Here is a 17,809-nt window from a genome sequence, read left to right on the forward strand (position 1 = left end):
AACTTCCATTTAATTTTAAAATATCTCAAATTTTCTTTTTATTTTTATTATAAAATTTGAATTCAAATATCAGTACTTAAATTAAAGAATTGCACAACATGAACATAATTCAAAAGTATATATATCATTTTATATACAATAACTGATCTTTCAAGTTTTTAATCAACTTATTAATTAAAGCTATCTATTTCTTTCCCAGATTTATTGATAATTTTTTTAGATATTTCTTTTTGATCCTTTTTTTAAGCCAATTTTTTGGTTTAATTGTTTAGATATTAATTATATTTTATGCATGAAAAAAGAATTAAACCTGTCATAAAACATTCTATTCTTTCTTTCACTCATAAACTTTATTTCAGTCCAAAGCCAGCAATTAGCTAAATTTATTTTATATCATAAATTATCTAAAAACTGTAAAACTGATTTTTTTTTCTTTCATTAAGAAAAAAGCTCAAAGTTGTATATAATAATGTTAAGAAACAAATTAGTATGATCAGATTATTTTTTTAATAAAAATTGTGACTAGGAGTAAAAGGCCTTAATTAGAAGACTTCCCTTGATTGTCAGGCTTTTTATTGAAGATTTTTATATGTCAAACATATCTAAATGGAAAATATTAGAGGAAAAAATGATGATATGGATATATAAAATGATAACAATCACGTGGTTTGTTGATAGAGTATATGAGCACTTATACTTGAGCGTGGATAAAAACTTTTTAAAGAGAAGTCCTGCAAAGGATTATCCCAAAAGACAAAATCACTGCTTAGTAATTAACAATGAAGGAGATTATATTCCAAGATACTACATGCATGATAACAGTCTCAAATATTCAGATTTGAACTGCAAAAATAATGTCTCAATTCTGCTATAACACCTATAACACATGCATTAATTGTTCTTTTAACTCTTAATTCATCGGAAATACTAACACTTTATAGCAATTTTCTCAAGAACCAATCAAACCAATATATATATTTCTGTTTAAAAACTATCCACATTCCAAATGCTTACCATGGCCTTAATTACATTACCATATAGCAAAGCAATATTAATCTATATAGGTAAATTAAGTTTTCTTCAGGCATATAGCTTGGTGCTGCCTTTCCTAGGATTAAACCTGCACAAAACCCTAAACAGCAGTAGTACTGGCGTGGCCAAGCTGATCATCTTCCATTCTAACAGTTTTGTGTTTGTATAAAGCAATCAAACAGCTTTTGCTTTGACTTAAATTGGATGTGGGGCAGCTGGTTGTGGTAGATAGCAATCAAACAGCCCCTAAACAGGCTTGTGGGGCTGTTTTTTTTTTTTTTTCTCTTCCAAAGACGAAGGACCAAAGATAATAAATTAACTTCTGAGAACACTTAACATCTAACTTTTCTTCTTTCTCTCCATTAATGTATTTTCTCATATATCTGTGTTAAGGACCACAAACTATCTTTTCATTTCATGGAATTTTCAAATAAGGGTCCCTCTAACCCTATTTTTTCAACCTGCTATTTCTTTCATCATAACATTTTCCTGTTGGATCTTGTGCAAAGCTGCAGTACTACTGCCTCTAATATCCTTCATCTACTTTGCTTTGTAATATATATAATCCTTTTCTGCCGCATAATTTTCAAGCGGAAAGAGTATGTTCTTCACCTAACTACTTAGTTTTCATATATCCTTCCATTGGTTTTTTGCTTGGAGAAAAGAGTAAGGAGAAGGTAAAGAGAGCAGTTGGCTATATAGCAAACTTAACAAATTGCCATTGAATTTAAGCTGAATATCTCTATCACTCTCTCTGATCTCTATTAGACAGATTGTTATGTATGTCACATGTTGGGCTCATAACCAAATTTCAAAATCAATGCAAAATAATTAATTTATAGCATTTCATATGTATTGCTCTATGATCACTCAGCTGAGAATTTTTTTAAGAAGTACGAACACTTTCCGGTGTTTTGATATCTCACTAGTATCTAACTATATATTCATACAGCATCAAAACTATATAGTTCAATTATTTTAGCAGCGTGGCATTCAAATCTATGAAGATCTGATCTTCCAATCACCCAATGAAACAAACTTATGAAATCAAACACAAAACCTTAATTGTTATCCCCGTAACTATAACTTAATTGCCTGCTTCTCACTTCCAGGAAGTAGAATGCCTTAAAATTACGTAAATAGGTTCAAATTATACAGTACCTTTTTTCCATCTCCTCGGGCAAGTCATGCTTATTCCAAAGGAATTCCTCATTATAATATTGCTTTCTTTTCATTTAGAAGGAAACCCCCGTTCCTTATCTGCCTGACTTCCAGTACTGTTGTTATGAGAATAGGGAAGCCTAGGAGTCATACTCAAATAGGGTCTGATAGATTGGCTTATTGAGTATGGTGGAGGGTAAAGAGAATTAGGAAAGAGGTTTTGTGCACCTGAGCTCAGCATCTGAAGATGATTAGCTTCTTGTCTAGGATCAATCTCTAGAGAAGGTGTAGCATGAGGAGGGAACAAAGGCTGTGTTGCTCCTGGTGGACATATCAATATTTGAGAACCAGATGATAGAGATAATGTGGATGGCATCGGCACTATATTGAAATTATGTGGTTCTTCTGTGTGGGATGCAAATCCATGGCTTCCTAAATGTGATAAAGGAAAATTCGAAGGTTCAAAATGATAGTAAGAACCATATGGCACTGCATTGTTTAACAATGCTGGCAAGGGAGAATGATTGGTTTTTTGTAAGATATTATCAGATGAAACTTCTGCCCCATTGTGATTTTCACTGCCTTCTTGTTTTTCCTCTTCATTTCTTTTATTCCAGTTGTTTTTCTCATTGGTTGGTTCCCTTGCAACGTCTTTGGATTTAGCCCTCCAAAAAGCATCAGAGCTCCAAAAGCTTGATCTTGATAACCCTCCTGCAGGATCTTCCCAATTAACGCTACTACTGGTTTTAAGCCCTTCTTTGTTGGATTGGGAAACACCAACTTCTTGAGAATTACTTATAACCATTTGACGGTTAAGGGCAAAGTTCTCTGGTGGCACTGGGAGTGGAGGGAGTTCATCAATTTCATGTTTAGCTGCATTAAGCAGCCAATCAACAGCCTTGCTAGGCTGATTAAGTCCAAGCCTGTCTTGAAGATCATACAATTGAATAGCAGTAGGAACCGAAAGCCTTACCCTTCTGTCTCTCAATCCTCTTAGGGTGCAAACTTTACTATGCCTGTCTTTTCCCCCAAAGGCACGCGAAACACGTACAATTCGCGGATCCTTCAATCTCAACGATGGTGAAGAAGTAGATGGACCTTTACTGACCTTGATATCATTTGTGTTACCTTCTTGTACTCTAGTGGGAGAATCTTCTTCCTTTGAACTTGCAATCATCTTATGTCTCTCATTATTGAAGCATAAGCAGCTGAATACTAGTTGAATTAATGCTTTAATTCAGCTGCAGATCACCTGAATCTTCTTTTATATTTCTCAGTCAGAACTCGCTTGCAAAATGCTTCTCCTAGTTCCTGACAACTATCTGCTTTAAAATTACATTAAAAGAAAGAACAACAAAGACAGAAAGTTGATCAATTAATGGAAAGTAATAAACCTCCCACTAAAATATATATTCCAAAAGTTAAAAGAAAAAAAATGATGAAAAAAGTATTGAACTAACCACGTATGCACAAAGAGGAGAGACTTGAGAAGAAGAATTAGACTTCAGTACTCAGTGGCTGGTAATTCTGAAAGGTTATTTTTTAGATCAGTTCATATATGTTTAACTCTAAAATTCATATATTCTGCTCAAACTTGTTTGCTTTACTAGAGAAGAGAGAGCAACAAAAGAAGAAACTAAGAGGATGTGAGGCAGATCTATAGGGATAGTATCATAGTACCACTTAAAAGAGATCTGGTTTTATACAGAAGAAGAAAGACCAGATTCTTTGAAAAGTGAAATGGTAAAAGTTAAAAAAAATTAGGTATTCCAAAGAAAATTTGCAAATCAAGTGCACTTACAAAAATATCAAACATTTGATTATGCAGGGTGATAAATGCAACTTGAAAACTTTGGTGCTGGATTCAACTAACCTGCATGTATATTGAGAGATCAAATTTTTTGCTTTTACTTGTGATGTAAGAGAATAAAACTTATTGATGAAGTTCACCCATTTGAGAAAAGAAAGATGCCGGAATTCAACCGACCATTGTCCATGGAAGAATGGAAGAAAAAAAATAGCACTGGCACTAGGGCTGCCACGTGGCGCATTTTGCCATCTGTCAAGTAAATGTGCTAGTCTGTATCTTATCATTTCCTTCCCTTGAAGCATATTAAGCAATCATTGCATCAATGAGCTGGTTAGGGGCTTAATAATAATAATAATAATTTCTCCTCAGCTAAGAACAACAATATGGCAAGTATATTCATCAAGTTGTGAACAAGAAGAAAAACACATGGATTTTGAGACTAACAAAAACAAAGTGTATGATTTAATTTTATGGGGGACCATGCTGCACATTTGAAAAAGTGACGAGGCATGCTTTATCGACAACTACAAAAGGCCTTGTGACTGAATCACTATCACATGGGGTTGATGAATGCACGCCTAGTACTAAGGAAGATGTTCATGTGAGCAAAAAATTGGATGCAGGCTCTAATTAAAATCCATTTTTCTATACGCAACTTTTGTTGAATTTTATTGCTTTGTTCCCACTTCCCATCCTTGCAATTCAGGGTAAAATGTGTCAATAGTACAAGCGAATGAACTGATTTTGTTAGGCTATTAATGACAATTGGCCATGCTTGACAAAAATCTAATGTCGTCGCATCGCTATCACATAGTTAATGATCAAGATACAAGTAAAACTGATATCTGAGATATCTTGAAATCAAATAGGAAATATTGAAATGGGGGGTACTTGATTAACACTCAATGTTATGAGAGAAAATTAAAAAACAAAAATGAAATCTACCAAGATAAGTCCTTTGATTGGTGCTTGATAAAATTTGTGGTGTATAGTCTTAAGGGGAATTGTCAATTTGATGGTATTTGATGGTTACTTGAGATATTAACAACTACCTCACAGGGTTGGGACCAATCGACATATGCATCTCCTTTAAAACATCCCACTAGAGTTGAAAAGAGGACCACAACTTTTCTGCAGAAAGAAATATACGCATGGAGGGTAAGTTAAGGTGTTGAACCTAACAGTTGAGAAAAAAAAAAAACTCAATGGAATTTCAATTCTTCAGTGCTTACATTATCACAATTCATTGGACCAGTTTAAAGGAAAGTACCGTAGGCAAGTTTGTTTGCTCATCTTGGAAAAAAGAAAAAAAAATCAAAAAAAGAAAGAAAACAGCCTTTCACTCATTCAAATGTTTAGGTCTTAGAAGCCATATGTGGGTGGAGAAGGTGGATCCCAGTTTGAAATATATAAACCTAGCATTTTCTTTACAGGTACTGGTCTTTGCTGTAGGATTCCGCATTAGCTAGTTTTTCTATACGCAAAAGTTTCTTCTATATTTGGTGTGGTATTGATATGAATAAAGAATAATGTATACAAGAAAATATAGAAACCCTAGGGTCTAGGGCTACATCAAGAATGAATTTCAAAACAAAATTTCAATCTTTGGATGGTGATTTTGTTTCTAATTCCTTAGAAAAGTGAAGAAAATTTGGAGTTTTTTTTTCCTTACAATTAATCTTGCCTTGAATTTCGCTTTCTTGAATAGACAAAAACTTTCCTTTGAAAAAGCATACATTGCAGTACAAATTGCTTCTCATATCAAATGATTGAAAAGAAATGAGAAGATAAAAATGAGTAGTAAATCCTTGTTCTTCTTCTTCTTGTAGTTCTACTGAAAAAAAAAGAAAAGGGAGATCATATATACCAACATGCAGGAAAGTTTTACCTTACAATGCTATCCTCTTCCAATCTGGTCTTTCTTTTTCTAAAAGGGAGTTATATGTGAATAAATGCAGCACTCATGACTCAACTGTCAGATTGATCAGTAAATAAATGTAATATTATTACATATACATATATACAAACAAAGAAAGAAATGAAAATGGAAAAGACAGAAATCAAGAACCCTGTTTTTTACTCAAAAAGTTTTAAAGTCAACTAATTGTTAATTGTGATAACATGAGTTATGACGTACCTTTTTCAAGCAAACAAAAACAAACTGGATAACTACTGGATTGTGAGAATATGGGAAACAGTTTTGCCTTTTTGATTCATTTTTCTTTTCAATTACACCTTTTTTTTTTTTTTTTTCTCTCTTTTGAAAGTGGAAAAATGCATGAAAAGAAGAGAAATTAAGCTCTCAAACCGCAAATACATGATGTTTCTGAAGTAAACAACAATAAGCAGGAAAGAGCCACCATGAAAAATTAATGTTTATATCTATGTACATATCAGAACTGAGTACTTTTTTTAAAGTTCTTTTTCTTTCATTTTTTGTCCTTAATTTGCAGAGAAGAAAGGGATGGGGGGGAAACTTTTTAGGGTTTTGGTATTTCTTTCTCAAAACACTCATTTTTTTTTAAAGTTCTAAACAAGCAGTGGTGGGCATCTCAAGATGGACAGATCAGGGAAAATTTTCACAGACTGTTCTGATTGACTACACAAAGCAAAGGTACAATAATTGCCAAATAAAATGGTCCCCAAAATCCAGCCAATAAATCCTTGTGCACCCTACGATTAATTTATAACAATAAATCCAACTTTGTCTATATATCCCACAGAAATGGTTAGAGAACTTAACATAAGTATATAATGCAATATTAATAGTTTAAATATCCACAACTAATTTCTGTCAAAAAAATAGAGAGCTAATTAAGTTTAAAATTTAAGATATAAATTATATATTTAAAAGATAATTTAAAAAAACACTAATGATTTTGATTCATAGCAAAAAAAATAAAAGAACTGAATCCTAACTTAATACTTCATATAATACAAATCATACCTGTCCACCAGTTATTTAAAAGGTCAATGACCCTGCACGACCTATAATGAATTAAAAATAAACATATAAAGTCTTGTATTCCATATTTATTTACCATGCAATGTAAAATGCCCTTAACATAATATATATGATAATAATATACATAATATAATAATTTTTTTTTATCAATTGAAAATAAATATTTTTTTACAAACATTTATTTCATTCCAAATAATTAAAATATTATTAACATAATACATAAGTTAATAATTTTTATTATTCTATCTTTATTAAATAAAATCAAATTAATTGTAGAAAACTCAATTAAAAAATAAACTAAAATAGCTGAATTAATTTATGTTTTATAAAATGATATTTTTTCATATGTGATGCTAGGTGTCAAATATTGATGTTTTAATGCGTCTGTGCTTGTTAGATTGAGTATTGTTTACAGTACAATTTTTAGGATATTGAAGGTATAATGGACACTAAACACTAATTATTAATCATAAAAATATAATATAATGACTTATTAACCTCAAGCATAAAAATTCTTCCACAATTAATTTTGAAGTCAAAATTAAAGTCTTATCTAATTTGGTTAAAAATTGAGCTTGAATGTTAAGTTGGGATAACTTTTATATATTATGTCATTGATATTGTTTGATTGTTATAAATATTAGTAACAATTTTTTTGATCTTTAAAAAAAATAACATGTGCTGTGTTATCATTTTCACAGTGACATAATGAAACTCTTTGTTATTACAATATAAAAGCCTACATGCATATTTTTTCACAAAAAAAAAAAAAAAAAAGCTTAATTACATGCATAAAGATATGTAACACTTGAAATAAGCTGATAATTTTTTTTTTTTTTTAAATTTCAAAGCATTTTTGTTCTTCAGTTCATAGATATATCTTTTTCTTTTATAGAAAAGGGCTTAACAATTAGCTACCTTAATATATTGTGTTTAAAATCTGTGTTATTGAAGCTTGAAAGTCTTTCTGACAATAATTTTCCTTTATTTTAACTATACTTTTATAAATTTTGATTAATTTTAGCAACATCTCAAATAGAAATTAATTAATTTTGCACCATCTTTGTAATTTGACACATTTTTTTTGAAACAATAATTCGACACATATTAAATACTGGCTTATTCTAGGAAGTTATAAGAGAACAGTTTGGCTGTTCTAATTGATCTTCCCAACATATAGAGCTGTTTAGAAATTAGACAAATAAAATAGCAAGAGCTTTTACAAGATGTTGCTTTTAATTAAAAATCTATGTAAAGTTGGATTTTTATAGAAAGAAAGCTGTTGACATATCTTTCTCCAAATAAATATTAGCAGCATATATTATAAGACAAATTCTTGCCTAACTGACATCTGATTGATTTTAATTTTTTTTATATGCCCTAATGGGATATGCATATGTATCATGCATGCATATATATGAGAGAAAGAGATGAGGTAAGAGAGATTCTAACTTAAATTTTTTTATTTTTTTTATTTTAAGAAGAGATGTAGCTAGTTATTTCTTTAATTATACACCTACATCACATATTAAATCAAAAGAGTCAAACAATGCAATGTTCCTAAGGAACTCGAAGGCTCTAAACTGTAAAGGAAACATTTCATAGAAAAGCTCTTCTTTCTTTAGAATGCTACCTAGTAGTATGTGAAAAGGGGGAGCAAAGAGCAAAGCATGAAATTAAAGTGTAGAGTGATGAGAAAGAAGAAGACAGAAAAATAGAGAGGCAGATGCAATGTTGTTTTCTCTCATGGCAGAGAGGATGTTGCAGTTCACTTTCTCTACTACTTTTCGGCATTATTCAATATATATATATATATATATGCATTTATTTATCTCCTCTCTGATTGCTCTTCTGCTGCTGGTCTTTCATCACCTTTTTTCCCCTCATTTTTGTTTTTCTAGGGGTTCTTTCTATCCTTATTCATGGCTGCTGACTAGAGACATTATTACCTTACTGAATATCAACAGAAAACAAAGCAGCAATCCCTAAAACACAACAAAAACAACTAATCATAAAACACACAGCTCCCACAAAAAAAAAAAAAAACCCAAAAATATTAACCACATCCCAATCCCATCACCCCCTAAAAAATTAAGAACCTCATCAGATCTCTTAAGTCTTAACTGGCATAAAAATTAAGAAGGGTCACCTTTTCTTTTGTTTTCTTCTTTTTTTTTTTTTTTTTTTTTCTCTTTCTGCCATAAATTTGTGATAATGATGGTAGACATTGCTGAAAGATAAATAGGTTTGGTGATGGTGATAGTATGCAGCCAGTGAGACAGATAAATTTTATTTTATTTTTAATATTTTGAAAAACAGTCTATTGGAGTAGTACTACTACTAGTATGTACTAAATGACCAAACCTATCCAATCCAAAAAAAGAAGAAAAACCTGAATCGTTAAAATTCAATATGTAGTGTAATTATCAATGTTTTTCAGAACGATTGAATGAATAATAATCAAATCAGCTATGTTTCAAAAATGCTATAAAGGAATAACCCATTTTCATAATCTTTTTCTTCTTTTTTGGGGGTTGAAAAAGCTTCCCACGTCTCTCTGGCCTTGTTTGCAATTAATAAAGTAAGTAATTTTTCATCAAAAGAAAGAGGAAAAAAATTAACACAACCTTTTAGGCTTTTCACTACATTAAAAAATTAACACAACCTTTTAGGCTTTTCACTACATTACATTTAGTTATTGGATGAAAAAATGAAAACATTGGAAACGAATTTGGAAAAAAAAAAGACATAACAAAGCAGAAACCGACCAAAAAAAATGCATGCGCACACGCGTGAATGGCCAAAGAAATGATAGTATATTATTGTATTAGCTAATTAATATCTTCATATTAGCGTTTGAGTAATTTTTTAATTTAATTTATATTTTATTAAGTTGTTTATTTGTTTTTGTATTTTCTATGCATATTTAAATGTTAGATTCCTAAAAAAATAGAAAGACAATCACTCTAATTCAATCTTCATTGTTGTTTGCGTGTGGCAAATAAATCCAACTTTTTTTTTTTATTGTTTTTTAAGTAATAATTCATCACATCAAGATAATATTTGATAGAGATAATCATTCTAAAAATTATAATAATTTACATATAGTGATTAGATTTTTATGTTTGATAAGCACTCGACAATCTCATATAATGACGATCTTGAATTATCAAGAGTGATTAGATCACTACCTCAGAGGGTGATTTAATTCTCATATAAAGAGGTACAAAACTTTTATCATCAACGTAAACTGATATGTCAAATTAATAATAGTCAATTTTACTAATTTAATATATGAATTAAAAACTTGTTGCATCTTAAAATTATAATTATTTTATATTGTCATAATATATTGGTTTGTAAATTCGATCATTAGATGAAAAAATTAAGAGTCGCTATTAATCTTTTTTATTGAGGTACAATTGACCACCAATCTTATATTTTTTTCTTACCTCAAGAGTATTCAAAGAAATCGTTAATTTCCTTGAAACAGTTATGTCATCAAATTTATTTTAAAATTTTGGAAGCAACATAGATTATAATTCTCTTGTCTAAACATTTTAAAAATTATACTAGCACTTTTGGTATGATTATAAAAATTTGAAAAAAAAATGATCACTTATGACTTTTTTTTATTATTGATGAGAATTTTAATCTACTTTAAAATATTTATTAATTGCTCATTATTGTGGTTTAATAAAGATTTTATTGGTTGAATTTTCAAAATATTTTCAACATTTTTGAAAAAATTTCCCACCTAACAGTTTCGATAACATCATCAATCGTGATTTTATTTTAATCATGTTATAAAAATATTTTACTTATTTTGACAATTTATTATTAAGTATTATATATATTATTATCATTTAATATTTTTTATCATTTATCTTTTTAATAATTTAATGAAAAAGATTTTCAAAAACCCTATCAACACTTTTAGCAAAATTTTGGAAAACACCTTTCCCATAATTATTCTTAAAATCACCTCTTGTGATTTTATTTTAGTTTCATCACTGGGAGATTTCATGAAATTATTATTATCATTATTATCTCTTTTCCTTTTCTTAATGTATTTATTTAATATTTACTATTTATTCAAAGTAAATATTATTATTATTTTTTGTGTTTGAAAAATTTTAAAATATTTCAACACTGCTAGAATATTTTAAAAAATTTTCGTACCTAAATATTTTCAACAAAATCACCGCTTATGATTTTATTTTAATTTTTGTAGCTGAAAAGAATTTCATTTTATGGAAAAACATTTTATGAACATTTTATCAAAAAATTTCTCAAAAACATTCCTAATACTTTCGGTAAAATTTTTGAGAAAATTCCTTAATTCGAGATCATCACTATGATCATCACTACAATCACCACTTGTAACTTTATTTTTATTTCACTATTTTGTTTATTTATTCTTGTTTATTATTTTATTTTTATTTTTATTTTTTAAAAAATGTCTTAAGTTATAAATTGGAATATTAATGAAAATCAAAGGAATGATAATGAAAAATATTATACCTGAAATAACGAAAACAAAAATTAAATAAAAATTTAATAATAAAAAAATCAATTTTTTCATCAATCAACGATAAGTCAATGCCAGAATCAACATCGGTCAATGTGTGTCATTATCGATCAATGGCAGTGGTCCAATCCAATTTAATAGGTGGTCTAGTCTAGTTTAATATTGATTTAGCTTGATTTGGTGTGGTTAGGAATGGTTCAAGATGGTTAAGTTGAACCAATTTTGGTTATGAGCTAATCCTAGTCTTTAGGTAAGTTGTGCGGATCCTGAGTCAGGTCATGGGTTGACACATAGATCCTCACCCTAAAACAAAGTTGTTTTGCTTTTTTTTTCTTCTTTTTCAGCTATAAAAGTCAAAAAAAATTTTTACGTCATTTTCTTAAGACTTATCTTTTTCTACCTTACCTTTCTCTAAAATATACCAAGCCATTGGAAAACCTAGGATCCTAGAATTCAATTGGTCAAAGCCGTGCCACTGTTATCCACCATCACCGGTTGTCATTGCCAGTAGTCGAACAAATTCCAAATCTTCTCACTAGACTCTTTTCAACCCCTTATCACCGATTCGATCTCCGTTTTACAAAAAATGTCCTTAAATGACCTAGATCTAGGTAGGCTATTTTTTTAAGTCTCCATTCAGGAATGTGATTGATATTTTGGTTTTTTGTTTTCTTTTTGTTGATGGCTATTGGGATTCCTTTTTGTTTTGGTTCACTACCAGAAAAAATAGGCTTTATTAACAAAATTTTCCATTAGTAAAAGTTGAAAGTCCATCGGTAGTATTTTTAGCGACAATTTTACCGATGAAAAAATTTTGTTGGTACTAACTATGTTGGTAATGCTATTCCTGTAATAATGCTTAAAATCCATGAGTAATTACCAACAGAGTTTCCATTGATAATTACCAACAAATTTATTAGCGATGATTTTACTTACAAAAATTTTCGTGGTAATTAGCTACATAATTTTTCATTGGTAAAACTGTCAGTAAATCCATTAATAATGGGGTTTTTTTTTTGCTGATTAATCCATTCGGCAATAATAAAATTCTATTGGTAATAATTAAAATTATATTGATAATAGTAAAATTCCTTCGGTAAAGTTATCGATAATAACCATGAAAATGGTCATAAATGAATTTTTTTCGTCGATAAATCCATCAGTAATAATAAAATTCTATTGGTAATAAAAAAAATCCATCGGTAAATCAATCGGTAATAACAAAAATTTCATTATAATAGTAAACTTCAATCGATGAATTATGTGGGAAAAGTACAAATTCATAAATAATTTAAATAAAAAGATTTATAATTATTCAAAAAACCTGTAATTATTTTCAAACCCTGCAATTTGTAATTTAAACATGTGTAATGATTTAAATATACTATTATTATTAATTAAAATATCAAATCCAAGTAACATTCGTCAAATATGCCATCCAACATTCATTAAACATACATCAAATATCTATAACATCATAAAATATCAATTCATAAAACATCCATAGCATCCATCCATCCATTACCTCATACAAATCCAACAAAAAATGTGCTGTAGGTACACCTTCTAATCCAAAATTTTTGGTGCTGTCATCAAGCCTAGAATATTTTGATGGTGGAGTTTGTCTAGACCCCATCAACTATATCATCTGCTCCATGCATGACTTAAGCTTAGCTATCAGCTTAGCCCATCAACTATATCATCTGCTCTGTAAATGACTTAAGATTAGCTTTCAGCTTAGTCTTTCACTCATCAATTCATTCTTTTATCTGAGGCTAATGAGCCTAAGGAGGCACAAATGACAGACCATAAATAGAGTTAGATGGTCCTGCTGCAGCAATGGATTAAGTTAAGTGAAGGGGGCTCCTAGATTTATTTGCTGATCCAAAGCCATGCTCATGAGTGCGTGTAGCTTCAACTCTTCAAACAACTTCAGTCCATGCTTGTGGATTGAGTTTTGGATGACTGGAACAGTTTTCACCATATTTTTGAGATAATGCAGTAGCATAGTTTTCCTACAAAAAGTTTAAAACAATAATATGATTAAAATAGATTTGTATAGTTCACTAAAATATCACAACTTCAAACAATTTACAACTTTAAGCATAATTTTCACATTTTATAAATTCATTGCATTTCAATATACACCAAACTATATACTTTAATACATGATTTCCTACAATGTCTTTGCTTTTAATTACTTCACTATATATTTCATCAACAATCAAAATATACAAAAAGAATCACAAACGAAAATACCCAATAATTTTCACCTTTCACAAATGTGTTATTATCTAGATAATACACAGAAACCTTTCACAAATAAATAGTTATTGTAATATACTATTAACATATATAGTTAATCAATAATCACCACACATAACCATCATTATAGCAAAAAATGCAATACTTGATCAACAATCACAATACAAAAATGGAATCACAATATACAGCAAAAAGCATAAAGCAAATTACACAATAGTTTTCACGATTTCACAAAGTTTTTGCATCACAAAACACATAAGATATCATTTATTTCAATAAAGTAAGGTAGTAATTTCACCATTATTCAATCATTTGAAAGTCATTTATATTGATAACTCTGGACTTGTTAACGAAGTCACCATGTCCTCCTAAATGTTTGTGAGTATGAATGAAAAGTTCTATAAAGGTGGGTTCTTATCATAACTCAAATTACTTTATTTGTTTAGAGACATTCAATGAAACATGTAACAATACAATTTATATAATTTATTGACATTTGATGATAAAAATAACTTGTGAAATGAGATAGTACCATTCTTTTTTTATGAACAAGAAAAAGAATCGAGCCGCCAATGTGCTTCATAATACTTTCTTTTTTGTGTCCAATGATTTTGTTTGGCTTTGGTGGAGATATTTTGCTGTTAGGGAGTGCTTCAGACATTATCAATAAGAGCATCCCAAATCGGAGCTGTTATCCACCTTCGCTTCTTACCTTTGCACTATATGATGTTATCAACTTCATGCTCTTTCATTGCTAAATCTCTCTTGTTAGACAATAAGTCTTTCAATTAATTCTTTGAAATATAGTTCTAGGCTCTTTGAACAAGATCATCATTAGACTTAGCCCACTGACGTTTTTCCTAACATAATAAATAGGAATACAATAAGTCATTGACAATAATTTGAACTTTTAATTTAAATGGAATAAAAATATATACGAAAAAATAAATATCCATTTATTATTTTAAATTTATCAAACATCATAGACTTAATTGACGTAGGTACTTTATCCCATGTTGGCTAAGGACTAGTATAATTCACTTGAATTATTCCTTAAATTATTGAGCTAACCGATAATTGCTCAAAACAACTACCAACATCCATTTGTTAGTAAGATTAGTTTAATTGAACATATTCATTAACAAATAAATAACAATAAGAAAACAATTAATACCTATCTCCAAGCGGAGTAATCCATACCGGTTTATCAAGATCTAAAGGAGTTGGTAACCCTTTGTTTATCCCTTTAGTCCTCTGCCTAGTTGTCCTATTTTCTTCTTCTCTAATTGGTGAGTCATTGACTAATTTTGGATTGATGTACTACTCTATTGATTTATCACCCATCATCGATGTTGGAGGTGACCAATATGGTCAATTAAACTGTACCTGAGGTGAATCTGACGTGTATGATTTAGCTGACCCATATGGTGGATCATACTGTATCGTTCTGATGATGACCTGATATATACATCACTTTTACTGGATTTTGCCTAGAACCACCTCGAGGATAGTACTTTTGCACGATGTCCCATCATTTGATCCATGTAGAACAAAAACATTTCATTAGTATTCCAATAACACCAAGATAAAAAAAATATAATATTACTTTAGTAATACAAGATTAAATGAAATTAGCAAAATATATTTAATTTTAGATAAAACAAGTAATAAAGATTATATTTACTTGAGATATATTGTAATCATCAAATAAACATTATATATAACATTAAAAGTCACACTATATACATCAACCACTATTAGAATAAGCAAATTCATGTGTTTCATCACCATCATCATTATTATCATCATCATCATCATCATTTTCTTTTTTTTTTTTTTCTTCAGCTTAGATTGATTCTGCTAAATCTATCTCTTTATATTCATCGGCCACAACAAGTGTAGGATTATCAAGTTTTTCTAAGATAGTAATATTTCGTGGAATAAAAATTTCAACTTATTGGAACATGTCTTCATTTAAGTTAGTTTTATGTTCTTCATGTCCATTAATATTGCTTACATGTCCAATCATTTTGATCTTTTCTTCTAGAAGGACAGCTTTTATAGGAAACTTGATGTACTTATGAAGCTAAGACAAATGGTTCATTGCTAGCAAGCATTGAATTATATTTAATTTCAATAAGACCATAACGAGGATCTACCCTTATTTTCTTCTTTGTGTCAAACCAATAATTTATAAAAAATATAACCTTATTCCTTGTTCCAAAGTACTTTAATTCAATGATATCTTTCAAGATACCATAAAAGTCACATTCATAATCATTGTAACAACTTCATTCACATATACCCCATAATTCATCATCTTTTGAGTTTGGCTATATTTAATTGTATGAAACTTTTAACCATTGACAAGTAACTTTTGAAGCACCTAACCATGCTTGCAGGGCCATAAGCTATCTCAACTACATGATGATTAGTATTGCCATTTTGCTCATTAACCTATCCAATCATAAAATAAAAAATTTGATCATTATTATTAATATACAATAGCATTAAATTTTATATTCACATATGCTAATATGCGCTAAACCCTTACAAATTGTCTAAACTATTATAGGAATCTAGCATCATGTTTTTTTTTCCAATTTTCCATAACTTATATTCACAAAGTCTCTTCTTATCGATTCATTAAATATCCTATCATTGTCAATTACGAATTAAAAAAATTATGAACTTACTAGAAGCATAAATTATAGATTTTATATATTGCTGACTTAATGTAAGGATTTATCTTTCTACAATTCAATAAAACATATAAGTCTGCCTTGTAATACTTATTTACTCATAACCATCGAGAGTTATCTTATAGACTAAATGCTTAACCAAGATAACTAAAAACTAAAAAACATCCATCAAAATCCACGACTCTTCCATCATCATTATGTGGAACTTGACTCAATCTTTTTGACATATTTGGATCAAAATAGAATGAGTAAAAAATGAAAATCTTTTCGATAACATATGCCTCACATATAAATGCTTCAGTAAATGCTCGATTGGTGCATTTTTTCTTAAAATGATGAAGAAACTGACTCATCATGATATCATAACACATATGTTATTGAAGGAAAATTAAATTAATCAATGTTAATGTCTAACAACTTAAATATATTATCTTTCAAATGGATACATCCAACAATATTGAACATGCTTACTAATTTTGGCCTTCTTAGGCAAGTGAATAGGCAAATGCTCCATAGAATAAAAAAAAGCTGGAAGAAAAGCCTTTTCTAATTTGTAGATTTTTCCACAATCTTTGTTTCTAACACTTTCATATGATTTACATGTATTTTCATGGAACACAAATCTTTGAAAAAATGAGATAGCTTTGTAATTGCATCCTAAATAGAAATAAGCACTAAATCACAAAATGCAAATGGGAGCAGTAGTTGCATGAGACATGGTAATCATGACTTTTCATCCCATAAACTTGCAATCAGCCATATTTACGCACCGAGCAATGTTAGATGCAATGTAAACTTTTAATTTTTTAACCTATACATAAAACATTTCTTTTTTGTTCTTTGCTTAAAGTGTATGAAGCTTTAGGCATGTAAACTTTCCCATTCATTTCAATCAATTCTAACTCTGATCATTTGTAATACATTTTAAGATCTAGTCTTACCTTTATGTTAACTTTGGTTTTACCTTTAACATCCATCATTGTGTTAAATACATTGTTAAAGACATTACATTTAATAGGCATAACATCAAGATTGGTTAACCAATAGGGTAACTCTCAAAATATACTTTTCTTCACCCAATTATGACTTTCCCTTAAACCATTTAATTTTTGATCACTACATTTTGTACCAAATATGATATCAGGAAAGTTATCTAAGCAAACCAAAATTTTTTCACCTAATAATGAACAATAAGGGAGTCATGCTTAACTCTTTTTAAAAATTTATCTTTTTACCTTCAAAAAGGATGAGCAAGAGGAAAAAATTGACGATGACAATCGAAAAAGCAAGGCTTCTTACCATTAGCCAATTGAAATGACTTTTCTTATCTCAAACAATAAGGA

The 17,809-nt window shown here is 29.4% G+C and overlaps 1 protein-coding gene across 5 annotated transcripts; it reads right to left on the reverse strand.

The window, feature by feature from the left end:
* Positions 1-1,722: 1,722 nt before the first annotated feature.
* Positions 1,723-5,912, reverse strand: LOC111293169 (transcription factor TCP13-like). Of its 5 annotated transcripts, none has more exons than XM_089766937.1 (4): positions 5,892-5,912; positions 3,995-5,134; positions 3,654-3,720; positions 1,723-3,515 (listed from the first exon to the last, which is right to left on the reverse strand). In XM_089766937.1, exon 4 carries the CDS (start codon positions 3,368-3,370, stop codon positions 2,264-2,266), a length of 1,107 nt encoding a protein of 368 aa, XP_089623063.1. In that variant the 5' UTR covers positions 3,371-3,515; positions 3,654-3,720; positions 3,995-5,134; positions 5,892-5,912; the 3' UTR covers positions 1,723-2,263. The 5 variants fall into 5 exon arrangements, with proteins under 5 accessions (XP_089623063.1, XP_022741673.2, XP_022741674.2 ...); XM_022885938.2 differs by lacking the exon at positions 5,892-5,912 and having other exon boundaries at positions 3,995-4,066; positions 4,181-4,433; XM_022885939.2 differs by lacking the exon at positions 5,892-5,912 and having other exon boundaries at positions 4,067-4,433.
* Between the last annotated feature and the right edge of the window lie 11,897 nt (positions 5,913-17,809).

This window comes from Durio zibethinus, chromosome 10 (assembly GCF_047325235.1).
Source record: "Durio zibethinus cultivar Kanyao isolate XHJ-2024 chromosome 10, ASM4732523v1, whole genome shotgun sequence".
NCBI lineage: Eukaryota > Viridiplantae > Streptophyta > Magnoliopsida > Malvales > Malvaceae > Durio > Durio zibethinus.

Coding starts and splice junctions, on each gene's coding strand:
- LOC111293169 (XM_089766937.1), bottom strand. CDS start 3,370: ATGATTGCAAGTTCAAAGGAAGAAGATTCTCCCACTAGAGTACAAGAA.